The 18,302-nt window shown below is 41.7% G+C and overlaps 1 protein-coding gene across 1 annotated transcript in view; it reads right to left on the minus strand.

Annotated features, from left to right (window-relative positions):
• Positions 1–18,302, minus strand: part of RBFOX1 (RNA binding fox-1 homolog 1) — a 2,483,424-nt gene that overhangs the window by 1,388,953 nt on the left and 1,076,169 nt on the right. Inside the window, 1 exon segment of the mRNA XM_031657938.1 lies at positions 8,632–8,694. Within this exon segment, the coding sequence (XP_031513798.1) occupies positions 8,632–8,694 (63 nt within the window).

Here is an 18,302-nt window from a genome sequence, read left to right on the forward strand (position 1 = left end):
CTACAGGGACCATCAGTAGGAATCAGGTGATTCCGGATTCACCAGTGTCTTCAGAAAACAACCCTACATCCTCAGGTTGAGCTGAGAAAGTGAGCAGAGCTACTCTTTAGCTGAAGTGAAGGGATTCAGCAGAAATATCATTACCGTTTTTCTTCAGTTGGTAAATGGTGAATGATAACAATAAATACAAAGATTTCACTTCATAGGTGTTAAAGCCAATAGAAGGTGAATGCAGGTGAAATTCGCTTTCATTATCTATAATTCTTAGTTTACTTTTTTTTTTTTTTTTTATCAGACAGGGCTTGGCTGCCTCCAGGCTGGAGTGCAGTGGCACAATCAGCTCACTGCAGCCTTGGACTCCTGGGCTCATGTGATCCTTCTGCCTCAGCTTCTGAAGTGGCTGGGAGCACAGGTGCACACCACCATGCCTGGATAATTTTTTAAACATATTTTGTAGAGATAGGATGTCACTGTGTTGCCCAGGCTGGTCTCAAACTCCTGGTCTCAAGTGATCCTCCCACCTCAGCCTCCCAACGTTCTGGGCTTATAAGCATGAGCCACCATGCCTGGGCACCTTTCCTGTAATTCTTTACAACAACCCAGGAGTGTGGATCAAATTACATTAATATTAGTTTCTCACTATAGCAAAGAGAAAGCAAAATGTCTGTACTGATTTAGTTGCAAACCTAACTTAGCTACATAGTACACTCTCTTCTACAAGAGAAAATGGGCTAATTTCTGTACACAGGGGGGCCAGGGAGGGACTGACTGCTTCTGGTCATAACTCCTCCATCTCTGTCCTGCTGAGATAATGATACTTCCCTTCAACCTTCTCTTCTGTGGCCTAGTTTCTATATCTCTTGTTTGTTTTCCAAATTCCAAGTTAGATGGGGCCCTAGTTAAACACCATTTGATATAGAGAATGTGTCCTCCCCTAAATCTCATGTTGAATTGTAATCCCCAACATTGGAAGTGGGCCAGGTAGTAGGTGATTAAATCACGGGGGCAGTTTCTCATGAAGAGTTTAGTACCATCCCCTTGGCACTGTCCTTGCAGTAATGGGTGAGTTGTAACAACATCTGGTTGTTTAAAGTGTGTGGTGCCTCCTCTCCCTCTCTTGCTCCTGCTCTGGCCGTGTAAGACATGCCTGTTCCCCCTTTGCCTTCTGCCATAACTTTAAGTTTCCTGAGGCCTTCCCCGAAGCTGAGCAGATGCCAGCATCATGCTTCCTGTACAGCCTGTGGCTCTGTGAGCCAATTAAATCTCTTTTCTTTATAAATTACCCAGTCTCAGGTATCTCTTTACAGCAAAGTGAGAACAAACTGACACTCCATTCTAGTTCAACTCCTCATTATCAGTATCACAATGAGGAAACTGAAGCCAGATTGGTCAAATGTGTTGTTAAGAGTTATGTGGTTCTTGTTTGTGGGAGCAAAACGAAGTATACCTGTGAACACAGAGCATGAACTATGGAGACTCAGAAGGGTGGGAGGGTGTGTGATGGTTATGCTAAAAGCCCAGAGCTGGCCAGGTGTGGTGGCTCATGCCTGTAATCCCAGCACTTTGGGAGGCTGAGGCGGGCAGATCAGTTGAGGTCAGGAGTTTGAGACCGGGCTGGCTAACACGGCAAAACCTTATCTCTACTAAAAATACAAACACTAGCTAAGCATGATGGCACACGCCTATAATCCCAGCTACTTCAGAGGCTGAGGCACAAAAATAGCTTGAACCTTGGAGGCGGAGGTTGCAGTGAGCTGATATCACACCACTATACTCCTGCCTGGGTGAAAGAGTGAGATTCTATCTCAAAAAAACAAAACAAAACAAAACAAACAAAATGAAACAAAACAAAAGCCCCGACTTCACTACTATGCAACACATCCATGTATGGAAACTGTACTTGCAACCTTCAAATTTATACAAATTTTAAAAATTAAAATAAATAAATAATGTTCTCAAAAGACAGTTGTGTGGTCAATTCACAAGCATTGCTCCCTTTATCTTTCAAAGACTGATCTAGATTGGGGGTGTGCGTGTGGTGGGGGGTGGTGCCAGCAGTCATGGATGACATAAGAATAATGTAAAAGTACAAAGAGTGTGATCAACATTCACAGCACTAATTCATGCAACTCAATGAACAACTCATTCAAAGTATGTACCTGCTTGCCACTTTTGCAAGTGCTAAGGATACAGAAGCAATTAACACTGACACATCCCATGCCCTCAGAACTCCTCCAGTCCAGTGGGGAAGGCAGACTGCACACCCAGTAAAAGTGGTCATCAGGGAGCGTCATGAGCACCACGGCAGATTTTAACTGGGTGAGATGATGGAGAAGAACAAGGCTGACAGTGGGGTGCTGCCTGTGCTTCCCTGTTCCTTACCCATCCTACTACGATACACACCTTCCTTGTAACTTCCCTTCTTTCTTATCCTCCTCTGTCCTAACAATAAAGAAGCAGAAGGAATTGTTATTTCTTCTTTTATCTCTCTGCCTTCTCTCTCTTTCTCTCTCTCTCTCTCTGCCTTCTCTTTCTCTCTCTCGCTCCTCCTCTCTCTCCCTCCTCCCATGTCATCTACTCATTCAATCAAAAAAAAAAAAAAATCTGCAGAGTTCCTGCCCCTTATATAGCAGAGGGAAGCTGGAAAAAGAGCTCTGCTATGCAGCAGCTTAGGAGAGGTAAGAGATATTCATAGGGAAAGTGGAAAGAAGTGTGTGGGGGTGGTTGGTGGCTAGGGAAGTGTTAAAGCAAATGGGATGGTCAGTGAGCATTATCTAGATGAGTTTGTCCTTCCAGACCACAGACTCTAAATGCAACTGGCATGAAACTCACCCTGTGCCTGGCCTTGAATTAAGGTAATGCCCTAGGTCATGCCTGCTCTCGTTCTCTCTCCCTCTTGTATTCCAACTGGTGCCTTTTAACCTCTTCCACTTCCAACCCATCCGCTGAATTTTGCATGTGAGAGAACTGCATCTCCCTGGAAGGCAATCATTGATGTTTCTCTTTCGATACCTCCTTACTCTGTTCCACTCTTACCTGTTCCCCTGAAACCCTGATTCTAAAATATAATCGTAGGGTCAACTTTCTACCTTGAAAACTGGCTTAGGATTTTCTTTATCCTACAAGGGGCAATCAAGTAGCTGAAATAAACAGAGAAAAAATTCATTATCGGGAGGGCTTGACAGAGATCTATCCAGAAGTGTAGACTAAAAGAATAGGAAAGGATATCCCAGCTGGTGAGAACAAGTGTAGCAAGGGCTTGGAGCTGAGAACTGAACATATTTAGATATCAAGAGATCAACTTGCCCAGATGGAATAAAATGTATTTGGGATTCATGGAGAGAAGACAGAATGTTAGTCAAAGATGAACTTATTGAACAACCAACTAGATGATATTCATGTTTCAAGAATATTAGTCCTACAATCTGTTGGCTGGGATCCAGGGGAGGGTAGCTTTAGGTAGGAAGACTACCTAAAAAGAATTTCCAGATATTTAAGTAAGAAGTCCCTGGAGCAATATGCCAACAGAGGGAATGAAAAGACGCCTCCTAGAAGATACAGATAAAACACTCACCTATCACGTGGTGGTGGATGAAAAACAAGACAATGTCAGTAAGTAAAGCTTGGGAGTGAGGTTCCTGGGAAGACAGTGGTACCCATAGGTGAATGAGTGAGATGCGGACTGATTATAAGTGTTATGCATTGGGAGCCTTAAGTGACAGAAAGAAATAAGTGAAGATGTACAGCAATCTGTGCTGCATATGGCATTAGGATTCAGTGATAGATAAGGAGTCGGTTACTCTAGACCTATCAACGTAGAAGTGAAAGCTTTGAAGACGAACACTGAGGAAATAAAACCCAGCTGTCAGAAAGACCCATACTGGTCTTTCATCTAATGTTGATGTTACATTTCTCTCACTTACACAACACCCCCATCGAAAGGTGAGATGCATTTATGTATCTCTTCATCCTTCCATCCCTCTATTTGCTAGACCATTATTATATCCAACAAGTACTGATGGTCAGCTATGGGCCAGCACTACAGTAGATGCCGTGGAAATAATCAGAGGTGATACACTATTTGAATAATCAGCATGCATTAGGCACCAACCAGTTAGAACAGACAAATGCTGTGGCATTGAGCACAGTCCCAGGGGACCATTAAACCTTTAGTTCTGGATCAAGGGTAAATGCAAGGAAGCAGAACATATGGAACGGCAGGGAATAGAGGACACTTTGGGGCTTGAGACAGTAGCAATTTATCAATCAGAGTCTTAATTGATCTATAACAGCTAAGTATCAGCCTAGGTACAAGGACAGACAATTCCGACTTAGCCCCTGTATTTATAAGGCTGCTGGTCTAAAGCCATCCTATACAACAATACAGTAGCAGGTTACAAGCCACATGTTCTTAAATTTAAATTAATGAACTCTCCTGACACAAAGAAATGATAAATATTTGAGATGACAGATAGGCTAACTACACTGACCTGATTACTATACAGTATATGTATAGAAACATCACTATGTGCCTCATGAATATGTGCAATTATTATTTGTCAATTAAAAATAAAGTAACACATTTATGTTACTTTAAATAACATGATAGCTCACGTCTGTAATCCCAGCACTTTGGGAGGCCGAGGTGGGAGGACCACCTAAGGTCAGGACTTTGAGACCAGCCTGGCCAACATGGCGAAACCCAGTCTCTACTAAAAATACAAAAATGAGCTGGGTGTGGTGGCGTGTGCCTGTAATCCCAGCTACTTGGGAGGCTGAGGCAGGAGAATCGCTTGAACCCGGCAGGTAAAGGTTATAGTGAGCTGAGATCGTGCCACTGCACTCCAGCCTAGGTGACAGAGTGAGGCTCTGTCCCATAAATAATTATAATAACAACAATAAAGTAACACATTTTTTAAAATAACATTTTTAAAAAAATCACTTACTTTTCAGTTAGTTTTCAGGTGTAATAGTCACATTTCAAGTGTTCAATTGCTCCATCTGGCTGGTGGTTACCATATTGAACAGCACAGATAAAGAATATTCCTTATCTATTCTCTTAGCAGGGTTACCTATGTAAGGTGATACATATGTTAAGTAGCTTGACTGTAGTAATCATTTCACAAGGGATACGTACATTAACATGTCTCACATATACCTTAAATCTATGCAATTTTAAAAAATTAAATTGTATTTTTATTTCAATACTTTTGGGGTACAGGTGGTTTTTGGTTACATGGATAAGTTCTTTAGTGGTGATTTCTGAGATTTTGCCTCACCGCCACCCAAGCAACTCATAACCCAAGCAGTGTACACTCTACCCAATACTTAGAAAACCTCCCAGTTTTCAGGAAATGCTGAAGCCTGAACTTCAAAGGCATGAAAAGATAAATGTGGCATGTAGGGAATTAGAGATGGAATTTCCTTTATTACTAGGAACAAGAGCTGCAAGTCTTATCTCCTGTGTGACACAAGCATTAGCTGATCAGGGTTACACTAAGTCATTCTGAGGTAACTAACAGCTAATACACCATCTTTCCAGTTCTTTCTATCTCCGCCTCCTTCTTCTTCTCTGTACCCTCAACCTCCTCCCAACCTTCCCCCTCTGAGTCACCAAAGCCCATTATATTATGACTATGCTTTTGAAATAGATGCAATTCTTACTTGTCAATAATACCTCATTAAGACTTGGAGAAAAAAAATATATTCCTATAATCACAGAACTGGTGTATTGGATAACACTAGACCAAAGAAAAAGAAAAAAAATAAAGTTTGCACAATTAATTAATGATAAACGTGATGCAGCATGCCATGGGATTTTTAACCTGACGGGAAAATAGAGATCAAGGAAGCCTTCTCTTGGAAGTTAAATTTTCAAGTTGTAGAAAATCATGCTGAGGCTTAAGTTCCACCACTGACCCTGCTACTATAAGCTTTCTGTGACTTTCCTCTTAGCACACAGATAACGACAAAGGGATGTGGAGAGCTAGAAAAAGATGCTGCTTCCTGGGAGCTCACTCTCTTACACCATGTGCATTGGCCAATCTGTTCTTCTAGACCTGTCAAAGTAGAAGTGAAAGCTTTGAAGAAGAATATTGAGGGAATAAAATCCAACCATCAGAAAGACCCATACTGGTCTCTTGTCTAATGTCAATGCTATCTTTCTCCCATTTACACAATACTCCATCAGGAGTTAAGATGCACTTATCTACCTATTCAGTTTTCCATTCTTGTACCTGTCTGACTATCATTATATCCTGCAAGTACTGATGGTCTACCAGCACTACACTAAATGCTATGGGTATCGTCAGAGGTGATATACTATTGAACAATCAGCAATCCAAAGGGTCCCGATGCAAAGGAAACATTCTGGAAAAAAAATTAAACAAGAATAACCAAATTTTGGAAGCAGGAAATGAAAATTAATTTTCCGAAGCCAATGGAGACATCAAAACTCTGATTCAGACTAAAATATGGCATTCTTCCCAACATCAGCCCAGGCCCAGTGTCAGCCATGAACAAATTCCAACTATAAAGTCATCGCTCCCGCTAAAATCCTGCAAGAGACTGGAACAATTTCTCCACCAGCATGTATCCAACATGTTATGGGTGAAGAGCACACAAAACCCAGGCATGTGGCCAGCTTAGATGTCAAATCATTTGCCTTCCTGACAACCAGGCGATGTCCCAGAACTCAGTGTTTGTTCCGGGGGAAGTGACTGCTTGGTCTCGGAAGTGGATTGAGGTTTGCTGGACCAGAGAAGCTGCAATCCCAGGGACAGTTTGGAAATCCACTAGATACACTGAGAGGAGTCAGTACTCATAAACCTCCCCAATGATGCATCTTGCCATTCCTTCCTTTCTAAAATGATTTGTTTCCAAAAAAATTATATCCGCTCACTGGTTTAGAGCAGTAAATTAATACTCTTTTTTATGTCTCTCTTTAGACGGCAGTTGTAGATACGGAAATACCATATCCATAGACAAATTAACATGAGCTCCCTTACATCCCTGCACTAATTATCTTAGGGACCACAGCCTCCCTTAGGTTAGAAGTTCCAATCCCAATGCAGGTTTGGAACAGGAATTTCTTTCAGAGAAGCAGCAATTTGAATCATGTTCAGAAGACAGAGGAATGAGAAGGTCGTGTATGATCTGAAAACCCATCCTTGAAACCTTTTGTCCTCCATCCCTCCCCTCCCTGCCCCAGCACTAACAAAGGCATCTAAGAGAAAGACGCTGCTTGAAACAGAACAAGATCAAGTAACAAGCATATTTAACTTTACACTAAATAGATTTGAACAGACTTCATGCCAAACAGCCCCCTCCTTTTTACTTACAAAACCTCCCAGTTTTCAAGAAATGCTGAAGCCTGAACTTCAAAGGCATGAAAAGATAGATGTGGCATGTAGGGAATTAGAGATGGAATTTCCTTTATTATTAGGAACAAAAGCTGCGAGTCTAATCTCCTGTGTGATACAAGCGTTAGCTGATCAGGGTTACACTAAGCCATTCTGATGTAGCTAACAGCTAATACACAGTCTTTTTAGTTCTTTCTATCTCCGCCTCCTTCTTCTCTGCATTTGAATATGCAAATTCCAGGACAATAGAAAGAGTCCTGCAACCCCACTGAGGGCAAAAGAATTCCCTTTGATCAGCATCTTCCAGGCCTGGAGTCCCATGGCCTCCAATTCTACCTGCTCCTTTATGACATGGGCTGATATTTGATGTATCAAATTATACTCCAGCACTTTCAGAAGTAGAACCTGCTAAGAAATTCTGCATTCCTATGAAGGAAGCTACATCTTGAAAAATAAATATTTCTTTCAGCTAGCCTTTTAAAATTTTGATATTTATTGTTAAATTATTACAGATTTCTTCCTAAAACAAGGTATTTACCCATAAAACTATTGCAGAGGAGGGCCGATATCAGAGACTTTGAGAAGGTGCTACTCCAAATGCTAGAGTATATATGTATATATAAAAAGAAGAGAGCTGAGAAAATTGGACAAAATACTGCTAGCTTCACCAAAAATAAAGTCCTTGCATGCAACGAGAAAGGCAGAAAGCGGAAAAGTGCTTACTTGCTGAAAACAAATGAAATTTCTAAAATGTACCCCAGCATCTTAAAGTACAAAATTTTTTTTGCAGTAATTTTTATATCATAGTCACGTATTCCAGCTCAAAAAGAGCAAATGAATTGTTCTTAAATGCCTCAAGAAATACATGCTCTCAGTAACTGATCTGTGTTTGCTGGCATTTCTTTCTACTTTGGAGGGTCATGTGACTCGGAAGGGGGACAGAATGTCTCCTGATGAGAAAACCCTAGGGGGGAAAGAAGAAACCACAAACACATTTTATTTTAATCCCCAGCTAATAAAGGCACAGTTAACCCACTGATAACCTCACACATTTCCCAGGTTCACTGGGGAGGGAGGGCTAAAGGAGGGTGGTTCTACCTTGCAGGCCCTCTTCTCATCTCTAGTACAATAGGGCAGAAGAGAAAGACATAGGCAGGCAGCAAAGTTTTTGTAACAACTTCAAACCTACAGAAAAGAGCTTTTCATAGAGAACAGGATTAAAGACATGGATATATTTATGGAATGAATGTTCGAAATGGGTTGCACTTACTGAATGCTGAGTCCGATCAAGGAAGCTGTAAGTTCCACTTGCATGAGTTCTTTGACCAGTTTCCTAAAGAAGAAAAGGGGGAACGACTTTAGTATCAAGAAATGTATTCTTTAATTTTGTCCGCACTTTTTTTGTCATAGTAATATAGACCAACTTCCAAAATAGGTTCTGACTACACTGTGAATTTAACAGCAATAATGGTGATGATGAGGATGAAAATGATTCAGTTCTTCAATATATTTTCATTACATCCTCTTGGATCCCGGTAAAGAAGGTGTTATTATCTTCTCTATTTCATAAGAGGAAACTGAGGCCCAGACAGCTCTCACAGTTCATAAGACGTTGATGTACATCGTGAACCCTGAATTTGAACTCGGGCAAGTAGACACCAAGCTTGGAAGCACTCTACTATTACACCATGAGTTCCTGTCACAGGAGGTGTTCAAGGGAAGACTGGGGGTTGACATTTCAGATGTATCATTGTGGATTTTCTTCCTGGGAATTAGCTTGGATGAAATGAATTCTACATTTCCTTTCAACTCTAGAACTGCAGGATTCTATAATGCTGATTCAGGTGATACTTAAAGTTCAAATACAGAAATGATTTAATTTTGCAATGAGTAGTATTATGATATAAGGTATCCCAGCAGTAATAAATTCCATAAATATGGCTATCAGCACCCAATCAGAGGGAGTAAGATTCATGTTCATTGATAATTAAATAAACTAAATATCACCTGAACTGCAAATGGCCATCATAATCTCCTATAGTTCAGTGAGTTGAAAGAGAGGTCACCTCCTAACAGAAAAACCAAGATTTCTGGGAGATCTGAAAGACGTTTATGGCATCCTATACCCAAGGGGGCTGGGATACTGACTTGTTTCCTCTCTGGGGAGAAACTTAAGTAGCAGAGATGGGACTGCTTTGTAGGGTTCTGGAATCCTGATCCATTGCTCACTGAATTACTCTTATAAAGTAGCAATACAATTTACACCAAGACTCAATACAATTCACAAGATTTAGAGGTAAATTTAAAACATTATTTGCAGATATGTTTAGACAATATACCACCTTCCCTAATGTGATAGGCATATCTAGATATATAGATATACAGATATACATATCTGTATGTATATATACATATAAATGAACATTACATATGTGTATGTATGTGGATATATATATATGTGTGTAGTCTTCACATCTGGTGAGTCCCCTCGTGTTGATAAATTACAACACCTAAGAACCTCAAGTGACTTCAAAATATTGGAAAGGGGGAGATCTGCAGAGAGACACAAGAATAGATACAGCTACTAAGTGGTTGAAATGGTGGTGATAGTATTCACCCTTCAACAGCCTTTTGCTTTGCATTTTGATGTCTTCAATTTCTTTCAACTAATAAAAATGACCAATCTCATGGGCTAGTGTCAACAAATGGCAATGATGCACTCATTCACCACACATCTATCTATCCATCCATCCATCCATCCATGTATCCATCCATCCATCCATCCATCCATCCATCCATCCACCCACCCACCCACCCACCCATCCACCTACCCATCCACCCAACCATTCACCCATCCACCCATCTACCCATTCACCCATCCATCCATCTACCTACCCATCCACCCACCTATCCACCCAGAGACCCATTGATCCATCCATCCATCCATCCATCCACCCACCCACCTACCTGTTCATCCATCCATCCTCCCACCCACCCACCCATCTGTCTATCCATCTGGCTGCCATCCATCTATCCATCCATCCACCCACCTACCCATCCATCTATCTTTCCAATCATCCTTGGCTTCACTACCTTCTAGCTTTGTGACCATGGTCAAGTCACTCAACCTTTCTTTGTCTCGGTTTCTTCATCATTAAAATGGAATAAACAGTATCTGCCTCAAGGAATTCAGGTGAATATTAAAAGTTAATATTTGTAAAACACTTAGCATTGTGCCTGGCACAAAGTCCGTGCTTTTTAAAAGTTTATTATTTATTAAGCCTTTTAAATGTCAGGTAGTGTCCCCCTGGTGCCTACAGTCCAGTGGGGAAGATAGACAGATCTTCATCGGGGACATTGGGGAAGGCTCCATCAAGGAAGTGGCAATGGAGCTGACATCGTAAAGCTGAGAAGTGGAAGAACATGATTTGGGAAGAATGGTTAGAACAGTTAGAATATAAATAGTCAAAATACATGGTTCTCATCTATAAATTCACAGTATGCCTCTACTGCAGGATTATCTGAGTCCTAATAATTATAGTAGTTGTAGTTTCATTGAATCCATACTACATTCCAAACTTCATATCGAAATTTGCATGCATCATCTCATTTATTAAAAATGATAGCTACCATGGTCAGGTTCAACCTTTTCAGCTCCTACTCCCTCTTTCCTGTGACTTCCTCCATCTCCGAACACATCCTTACATTCTAAGATCCAGCTAAATCAAATACTTAAGACACAATGCACTAGTATTCCTTTAGCCCTTTGATTACAACCTTCTCTCATCCTAAACTGTCCTTCACCCGGCCCCATTTGAACTCATGGAAGGTCTTGAGTCTTGAGACTTGAACGTCTACCCAAGCGTGCTCTCTGTAGCTTTCACTGACCCTTCCAGTGGGCCTGAATTTTACGGGAGGTCCCTATGGCCATTCACATATTCTTCTATTAGAAGCAGAATTATATATCCTTGTAACTTTTTGTGGACTTGCCCTACCCAGGCTGTGAATTTCTGGAAGGCAATGGCAATGTTTAATTCAACACTGTAACTTTGTAGTCTAGGACAAGGCCCCTTACATACTGCTCACTACACTGGGTAGCCTAAGAAGTGATTCCTCCTTGCCCCAGAGGGTTGTAGCACCAAGAAAGGACATTGACCTTCATTCCAGAAAGAGGTTTCTCTGAGCAACAGGGCTTTCTCTGGTGCTACCATACTTGGTACCCAGGTAATAACATTTAATTTCACGTCCATGTGAGTCCAAACCCACACCTTTACATCTGTTTTTAATCCAACCTGCAGTTGAAATGAATTTTATAGCCCCCTCCTTTCCACTAATAAGAATCTGTCAAGTCCTTTAGGGGGATTATTTTATAAAAACAGAGGCTGAGAACCATTGTCATAAAGTGAGAACAGAAATGATCATTAACAATGGCCCCAGACAGCAAGAAAACCCTAATATGCTCTCTAGGGTTCCAGAGGAGTGATGTAGTGTTATTTTTTTCTTTTTAACTAAGATTGTTCAGAGTTTGCAATTACTCTTGCAAACTACGTGAATAGCCATTTGTGACCAGGGAGAATCTCGGCTCCCAGTGGAATTGGGCAGAATTTTCATTGTACCAAGACTACACGAGAGCTAAAGAGCTGCGAGTGAAGGAAACTCAGAGGACATTGGAACAAAGTCAGGCAGAATGAAGGTGAATGCTCAGTTCATGCATTAGCTACCTTCACCTCTGCACTCCATCCAAATGGATGCACAAAATAGCAAACCGATTACTTCCAAAACACTGGTGTTGATGACCCTTGGACAGCCAGAATGTAGTTTAAGTTTCTAACTCTGACTCTCTGAACAGGGCTGGCTACTGCAACGTTTCTGTTTCCATAGACTCTGCCATCAACTGCTTCATAGACTTCCCCAGGCGACCACTGCAATGCCATCTCCTCCTGCCTCCAGGCTTGCACCCCATGCAGGGCAAGCAGTGTGATCCTTACAAAATGTAAATGTGACCGTGTTACTTAATCGTTTAAATCCTACATTACTGGCTTCCCATTTCATTCCAAACCTACCTTACCCCTGACATCCTTAACGATTTGCTCCTGGACACAGCTCCAGCCTTATTTATTTATTAGTGAGAAGGTCACACTTCCCCCCAGTTCTGGGTACCAGCGCCATGGACTTTCCCATTCTGGACCCATTTACTTTCCCATTCACTCCCCACCTGCCACAGGGACGCCTTGCAAGCTATGCCTTTGACTGGGGATACTCTTAGCACCTAATTAACCCCAATGCATTGCTGCTTCCTGATGGAACCCTCCGACCACATGGCTTTAAGAGCCCATCATCCTTTCTTCATAGCCCACATCCCAGCTCTCATTTTGCATCCAATTAAAAATTATTTTAAAAAATGATTTGATGAAAGTTTGCCCGTCTCACCGGCATGTTAGTTAGCTCCATAAGGGTGGAGCTGTGTGGGTTTTGCTCACTATTTTAACTCTGATCACAATGCCATGGATATGGCAGACATTCAATAAATATTTATCCAAGGAAGAAAAGATGGAAGGTAGAGAAACAGGGAGGGAGGAAGGAAGGAACGAAGGAACTATCGGCTTAGTCATCCTATGGCTAATTTTAGAAACAGCCTCCCCAAAAGTCATTTCCCTCCCCCATCTCTGTCTAGCATAGTGCCAGAAATTGGGTCTGAAGCGCATGATCCTGGCTCCATTAGTAAGTGCTATATTGAGAAGAGACGAAATCTCACCCTATCTAGGTTCAATTTTCTCCTAGGAATTTGCAAGGCACACTTAAGTTTCACCAGTAACTGTGGGGTCACTCTTCTCTGCCATGTGTGCAGAAAAAAGCAAAAGTTGCAATGAGGAGAGAGAAGAAGAAGAAAGTAGAAGGGCCATGGAGGAGGGTTTTGGGGTGGGAGGGCAAGGGTTGCCTTGTTTCCTGATTACATAGCAGTTCAGAAATGCTGGTCCCCCCTGGGACTGGGCACGCCGCCTGACTTTTAGTGCTAAAACTTGCTTCTGTGCTCCTATGCCGTGTAAGAAACATGCTCATTTATTGAGTGAACGTGAATGGGTTTCTGTTGTTTGCAAACAATGCAATTATGTGTAAGAGCATTTCAGAGGGTGGTGCCTCACCTAAGTTAGGATTTTGTACCCACCCTGCAGGCAGAGAAGCAAACTGTATCTTGATCATATCAGGGACTGTGATTGCATACACGCTCTCCAAGCCTCACAGCAGCCCCTGACCTCATTTAGGTGTCTGGCATTTAACTGTCCTTTAAAGGATCCTGAAGCTGAACCAGCAAACTGCCCAGGGTTGCCTGGTACCACTCAGGGATTATGATACGCGATTCCTGGTCGTAGAGAGGTTAGTGCCCATCACACCTGGGATGGGAGAAGTGAACCAGGACAGGGAGTGCACTGAAGCCTCCTGAGACTGGAGGTAGAGGCCCTCCCCATGGGAATCCAGTGACTCCCAGCCACATAACAGGAAGCTACTTAGCAGTAACCATTACTGCAGTAAGGGTATCTGACTGGCCTCAGTCTGCCATGCAGAAGATTCATGCGTCCCTGGATTCACTGCAGGATCACTGCACCCTGAGCTCCAGCCTCAGAAGCAATACATAGTGTTACTGTAAACCTGTGGTTCCTTTTCTAAGGACAGCCTTGGGTCAAAGCACTACCTTTCCCTGACATCAGGTGTAGGCATTTCACACAGTGAGGACAGCATGGAATATCTTTTGACTTCAGGAGCGGATTCTCCAACATCATCTCCTTTTGCTTCCCATCCCATCCCCACATCAGATGCTTGGCCTCTGTGACGAGCATTCCCCAAAGAGAGATTGTTTTTCTCCCTTTGTATTTGTTGAGTGAGCTGAACAAGAACAAAACCCCAAAGCCAATAGTTCTTTTTTTTTTTTTTTTTTTTTTTGAGACAGAGTCTCGCACTGTCACCCAGGCTGGAATGCAGTGGCATGATCTCGGCTCACTGCAACCTCTGCCTCCCAGGTTGATGCCATTCTCCTGCCTCAGCCTCCTGAGTAGCTGGGATTACAGGTGCCCGCCATCATGCCCAGCTAATTTTTTGTATTTTTAGTAGAGACGGGGTTTCACCATATTGGCCAGGGTGGTCTCGAACTCCTGACCTCGTGATTTGCCCACCTCAGCCTCCCAAAGTGCCGGGATTACAGGTGTGAGACACCGTACCTGGCCAAGCCAATACTTCTAAACTAAAATGAAATGTCCTAGCATCTCTGATATCACTGTGCCTGGGCACTACCTGTTTCCTCTATCTAGGATTCTGTTCCATTTTTTTTAAACCACTGGTAAATGTGCACCTGTTCTTCACAGCTTCAGGGAGTCCTCACTTACTTTCCAAGCACAATGAATCATGCCCTCTTCCCCACGCTTAGAATCCAGTTAGTATGTCTATAGACTCATCATTCATAGACGTCTGTCTCTACATCTGTCTTCTCTATTGGAGTGGCAGCACCTCAAAGCATCAGGCTGTGCCTAGTCATATTCATGAGTGACAGTACAGTTTGACAGTAATTTGACATCCTACAGGTTTCGGACAGAGATTTGGTTTCAAAATCAGTTCTCTCATTACTTCTGGGCAAGCTGCTTGACCACTTGGAGCTTCAGGTTTTTTATCCATAGAATGGGTATAATAATGCCCACCTCAGAGGATTGACATGAGGACACTACAACTAAATTACCTGGCAGTACTACCAAATAAATATTTCTCAAGACAAAGAGCCAAGAGCTATGCCTACTTCTTCAACAACAGTTCTCTCTCTCAATAAACAAAGTCTTATTGTGCTTTGCAAAATTTTGCCAAGGCGATAAGATCATCCAGATGACTTTCAGCATAGCCTAGTGTCATAAGCCATCACGGCACCTGCCACGTAGTAAATGCTCATTGAAGAGTCCTAAAAATAAGGAACCAATGAGGTTCTTCTCTCACTGATCACATACAATTGTAGCCGCTATCCCAAGGTTTATATGTGGCTTATGCTGTTTAAAGGCAATAAGTGGCTGGCTGTGGTGGCTCACGCCTGTAATCCCAGCACATTCGGAGGCTGAGAAGGGCAGATCACAAGGTCAGGAGTTCGAGACCAGCCTGGCCAATATGGTGAAACCCTGTCTCTACTAAAAATACAAAAATTAACTGGGCGTGGTGGCAGGTGCCTATATTCCCAGCTCCTTGGGAGGCTGAGGCAGGAGAATCGCTTGAACTCAGGAGGCAGAGGTTGCAGTGAGCTGAGATCGTGCCACTGCACTCCAGCCTGGGCGACACAGCAAGACTCTGTCTCAAAATAACAATAATAATACTAAAGTCAATAAGCATCATTGCATTTGCAATAAACAAGTGTATTAAACATCGCACTTAAATGCAATTAGTCTTTCTGCTCCTTTTAATCTGGCTGCATTTGCCCATTCAGCAAGGGCTCAGGTATAGTCTCTGTGTCTGCTTCATGGAAGGGCTCCTCCCAGCCTGCCTCTGTAGGGAAGCAAACTTCTCCCCGAAGCTCCAGGGACCTCCGAGAGACTAACAATATTACACCCCACACACCGCCTCCCTTTGAGCCTTATTGTTGGTGTGTTTAATTTCCTGTCTTGGCCTTACAGGAGATTTCTAATGTTTGGGCTGTAGGGTATGTTCTGATTAAAAATAATCCTCCCAATTATGGCTTGGCATGAGCCTCCTGTCAGGCGCACTCTGCCACCAGCTCCGCTTCCCTGTCAGCAATAATTGTGTCTGCAGTGCCTAACTGTAAATGAAAACCCAAGGGGCAAGTTTGGGTCCCTGGTTCCTGGGCCGCGCCGGATCTTTTAATTTGCACTGTCTGTCAAAAAGATGCAACTGTGTGTACTCCAAAGAAATCCTCAGACTCTCAGATTCAAGGCCAGAGAGAGAAGAGGTACCACAGCCTTTTCAGGGAAATTGCATTTGAACCCGCCAGAGATAACAGGGTGTGTGTAAGGCAACGAGGCTCTTTTTACTTGGCTCCAAACTTTAGCTAGACCCGGTATGAAAAGGGAAGCTGAACTCCAGGGAAATTTCAAGGTATATTTATATTATTTCTCCACCGAGTACATAAGACGGGCCATTGAATTCAAAACAGGTGAACGCAATGGTTTGAAAGGAAATATACATGTGAGACCTGATTATTCCAATCTCTATAAAATTAAAACTTCCTGGGTATAGGGTGAGAGGAGAGAGGTAAGTCTTTTCAGCTGGGAAATATCATCAAGGTATTCCTGTATAAGCGGAGAGATGTCCCTCTGGCCGGGCTCAGACTAGGCACTTGAAATATGCTGTAGGGTTTAAAAAGTGGCACAGGGAGACAGCTACCAAGTAAAGTTGTTTTAGGAGTGATAGTGGGGAAGTACTTTTGGTGTTTCTCTACATCCCCCGTATCTGTTTTTCTAAGAACGGCACCTGCTATTCCAGACAGCATTTGCATCTCTTATTCCACAACTCCTGACACCTGGTCGAATATCCTGCTCTTTGCATAAATACGGGATGCAATTCATGCATCCAATGCTTACCAAATGCAACACCAATGCATTTCCCCAAGAAACTGCCTCTCCGGCTCAGCCTAGCTCCAAGGGGCTTCTTTTACTTAGGACATACATTTTGGTGACTAAGTCATCCAGGTAAGACCTACTCAGAGCCACAGGAGCAGAATGTTCAGGTGCAGGCAACCCTGTCAGTCAGCAAACTACGGACCACGAGTCAAGTTAACACACAGCCAGTATTTTTATTTAAAAAAAATGTTTCTCGGCCGGGCGCGGTGGCTCAAGCCTGTAATCCCAGCACTTTGGGAGGCCGAGACGGGCGGATCACGAGGTCAGGAGATTGAGACCATCCTGGCTACCACAGTGAAAACCCATCTCTACTAAAAACACAAAAAAATTAGCCAAGCGTGGTGGTGGGCACCCATAGTCCCAGTTACTCAGGAGGCTGAGACAGGAGAATTGCATGAACCCAGGAGGTGGAGGTTGCAGTGAGCCCAGATGGCACCACTGCACTCCAGCCTGGGCAACTGAGCGAGACTCCGCCTCAAAAAAAAAAAAAAAATCCTCCGGGATTCAGTCATGTGCATTCATTTATGTAAGTGTTATCTAAGATTGCTTTCATGCCACAAAAGCGAAGCGGAACAGATGATCCAACATGTGGCTTGCAAGCTCAGGAACATGGATTCACACACAGAGCCACAAGGATCTACATTAGGAATAAGCAAATAATAATCACAATCCAAATAAATAAATATAGAAATAACATAGATGATAATGTATAGGATGTGCAAATAACAATCCAAATAGATAAATATACAATGTAAATGATTATAATTTATAAAAATATGTAGATAACATTCCAAATAACTATGTAAATAATACAAATTATCATTTATAAAAATAGGTAAATAACCTAAATAAATACATAAATGAATAAATGATTATAAAATATGTAAATAACAATCAAAATAAACTTATATAAATATGACTACCATTTATAAAAATATGTAAATAACAACCTAAATAAATATATAAATGATGATAACTTATAAAAATATGCAAATAAGCTAAATGAATGTATGAATGGTTATAATGTATAAAATATGTAAATAACAATCCAAATAAATATATAAATATAAATTACCATTTATAAAAACATATAAGTAATAATTCAAATAAATATATAAATAATATAATTATAATTGACATAAATATGTAAATAACAATCCAAATAAACATATAAATAACACAAACAATCATGTATAAAATATAGAAATAATTATCGAAATAGAGAAATACATAACATAAATGATTATAATTTATAAAAATACATAGATAATAATCTAAAGATATACATAATATAAATATCAGTTATAAAAATATATAGTTAAAACTCTATGTATTATTT

The sequence above is a fragment of the Papio anubis genome, chromosome 18 (genome assembly GCF_008728515.1).
Source record: "Papio anubis isolate 15944 chromosome 18, Panubis1.0, whole genome shotgun sequence".
Lineage (NCBI taxonomy): Eukaryota > Metazoa > Chordata > Mammalia > Primates > Cercopithecidae > Papio > Papio anubis.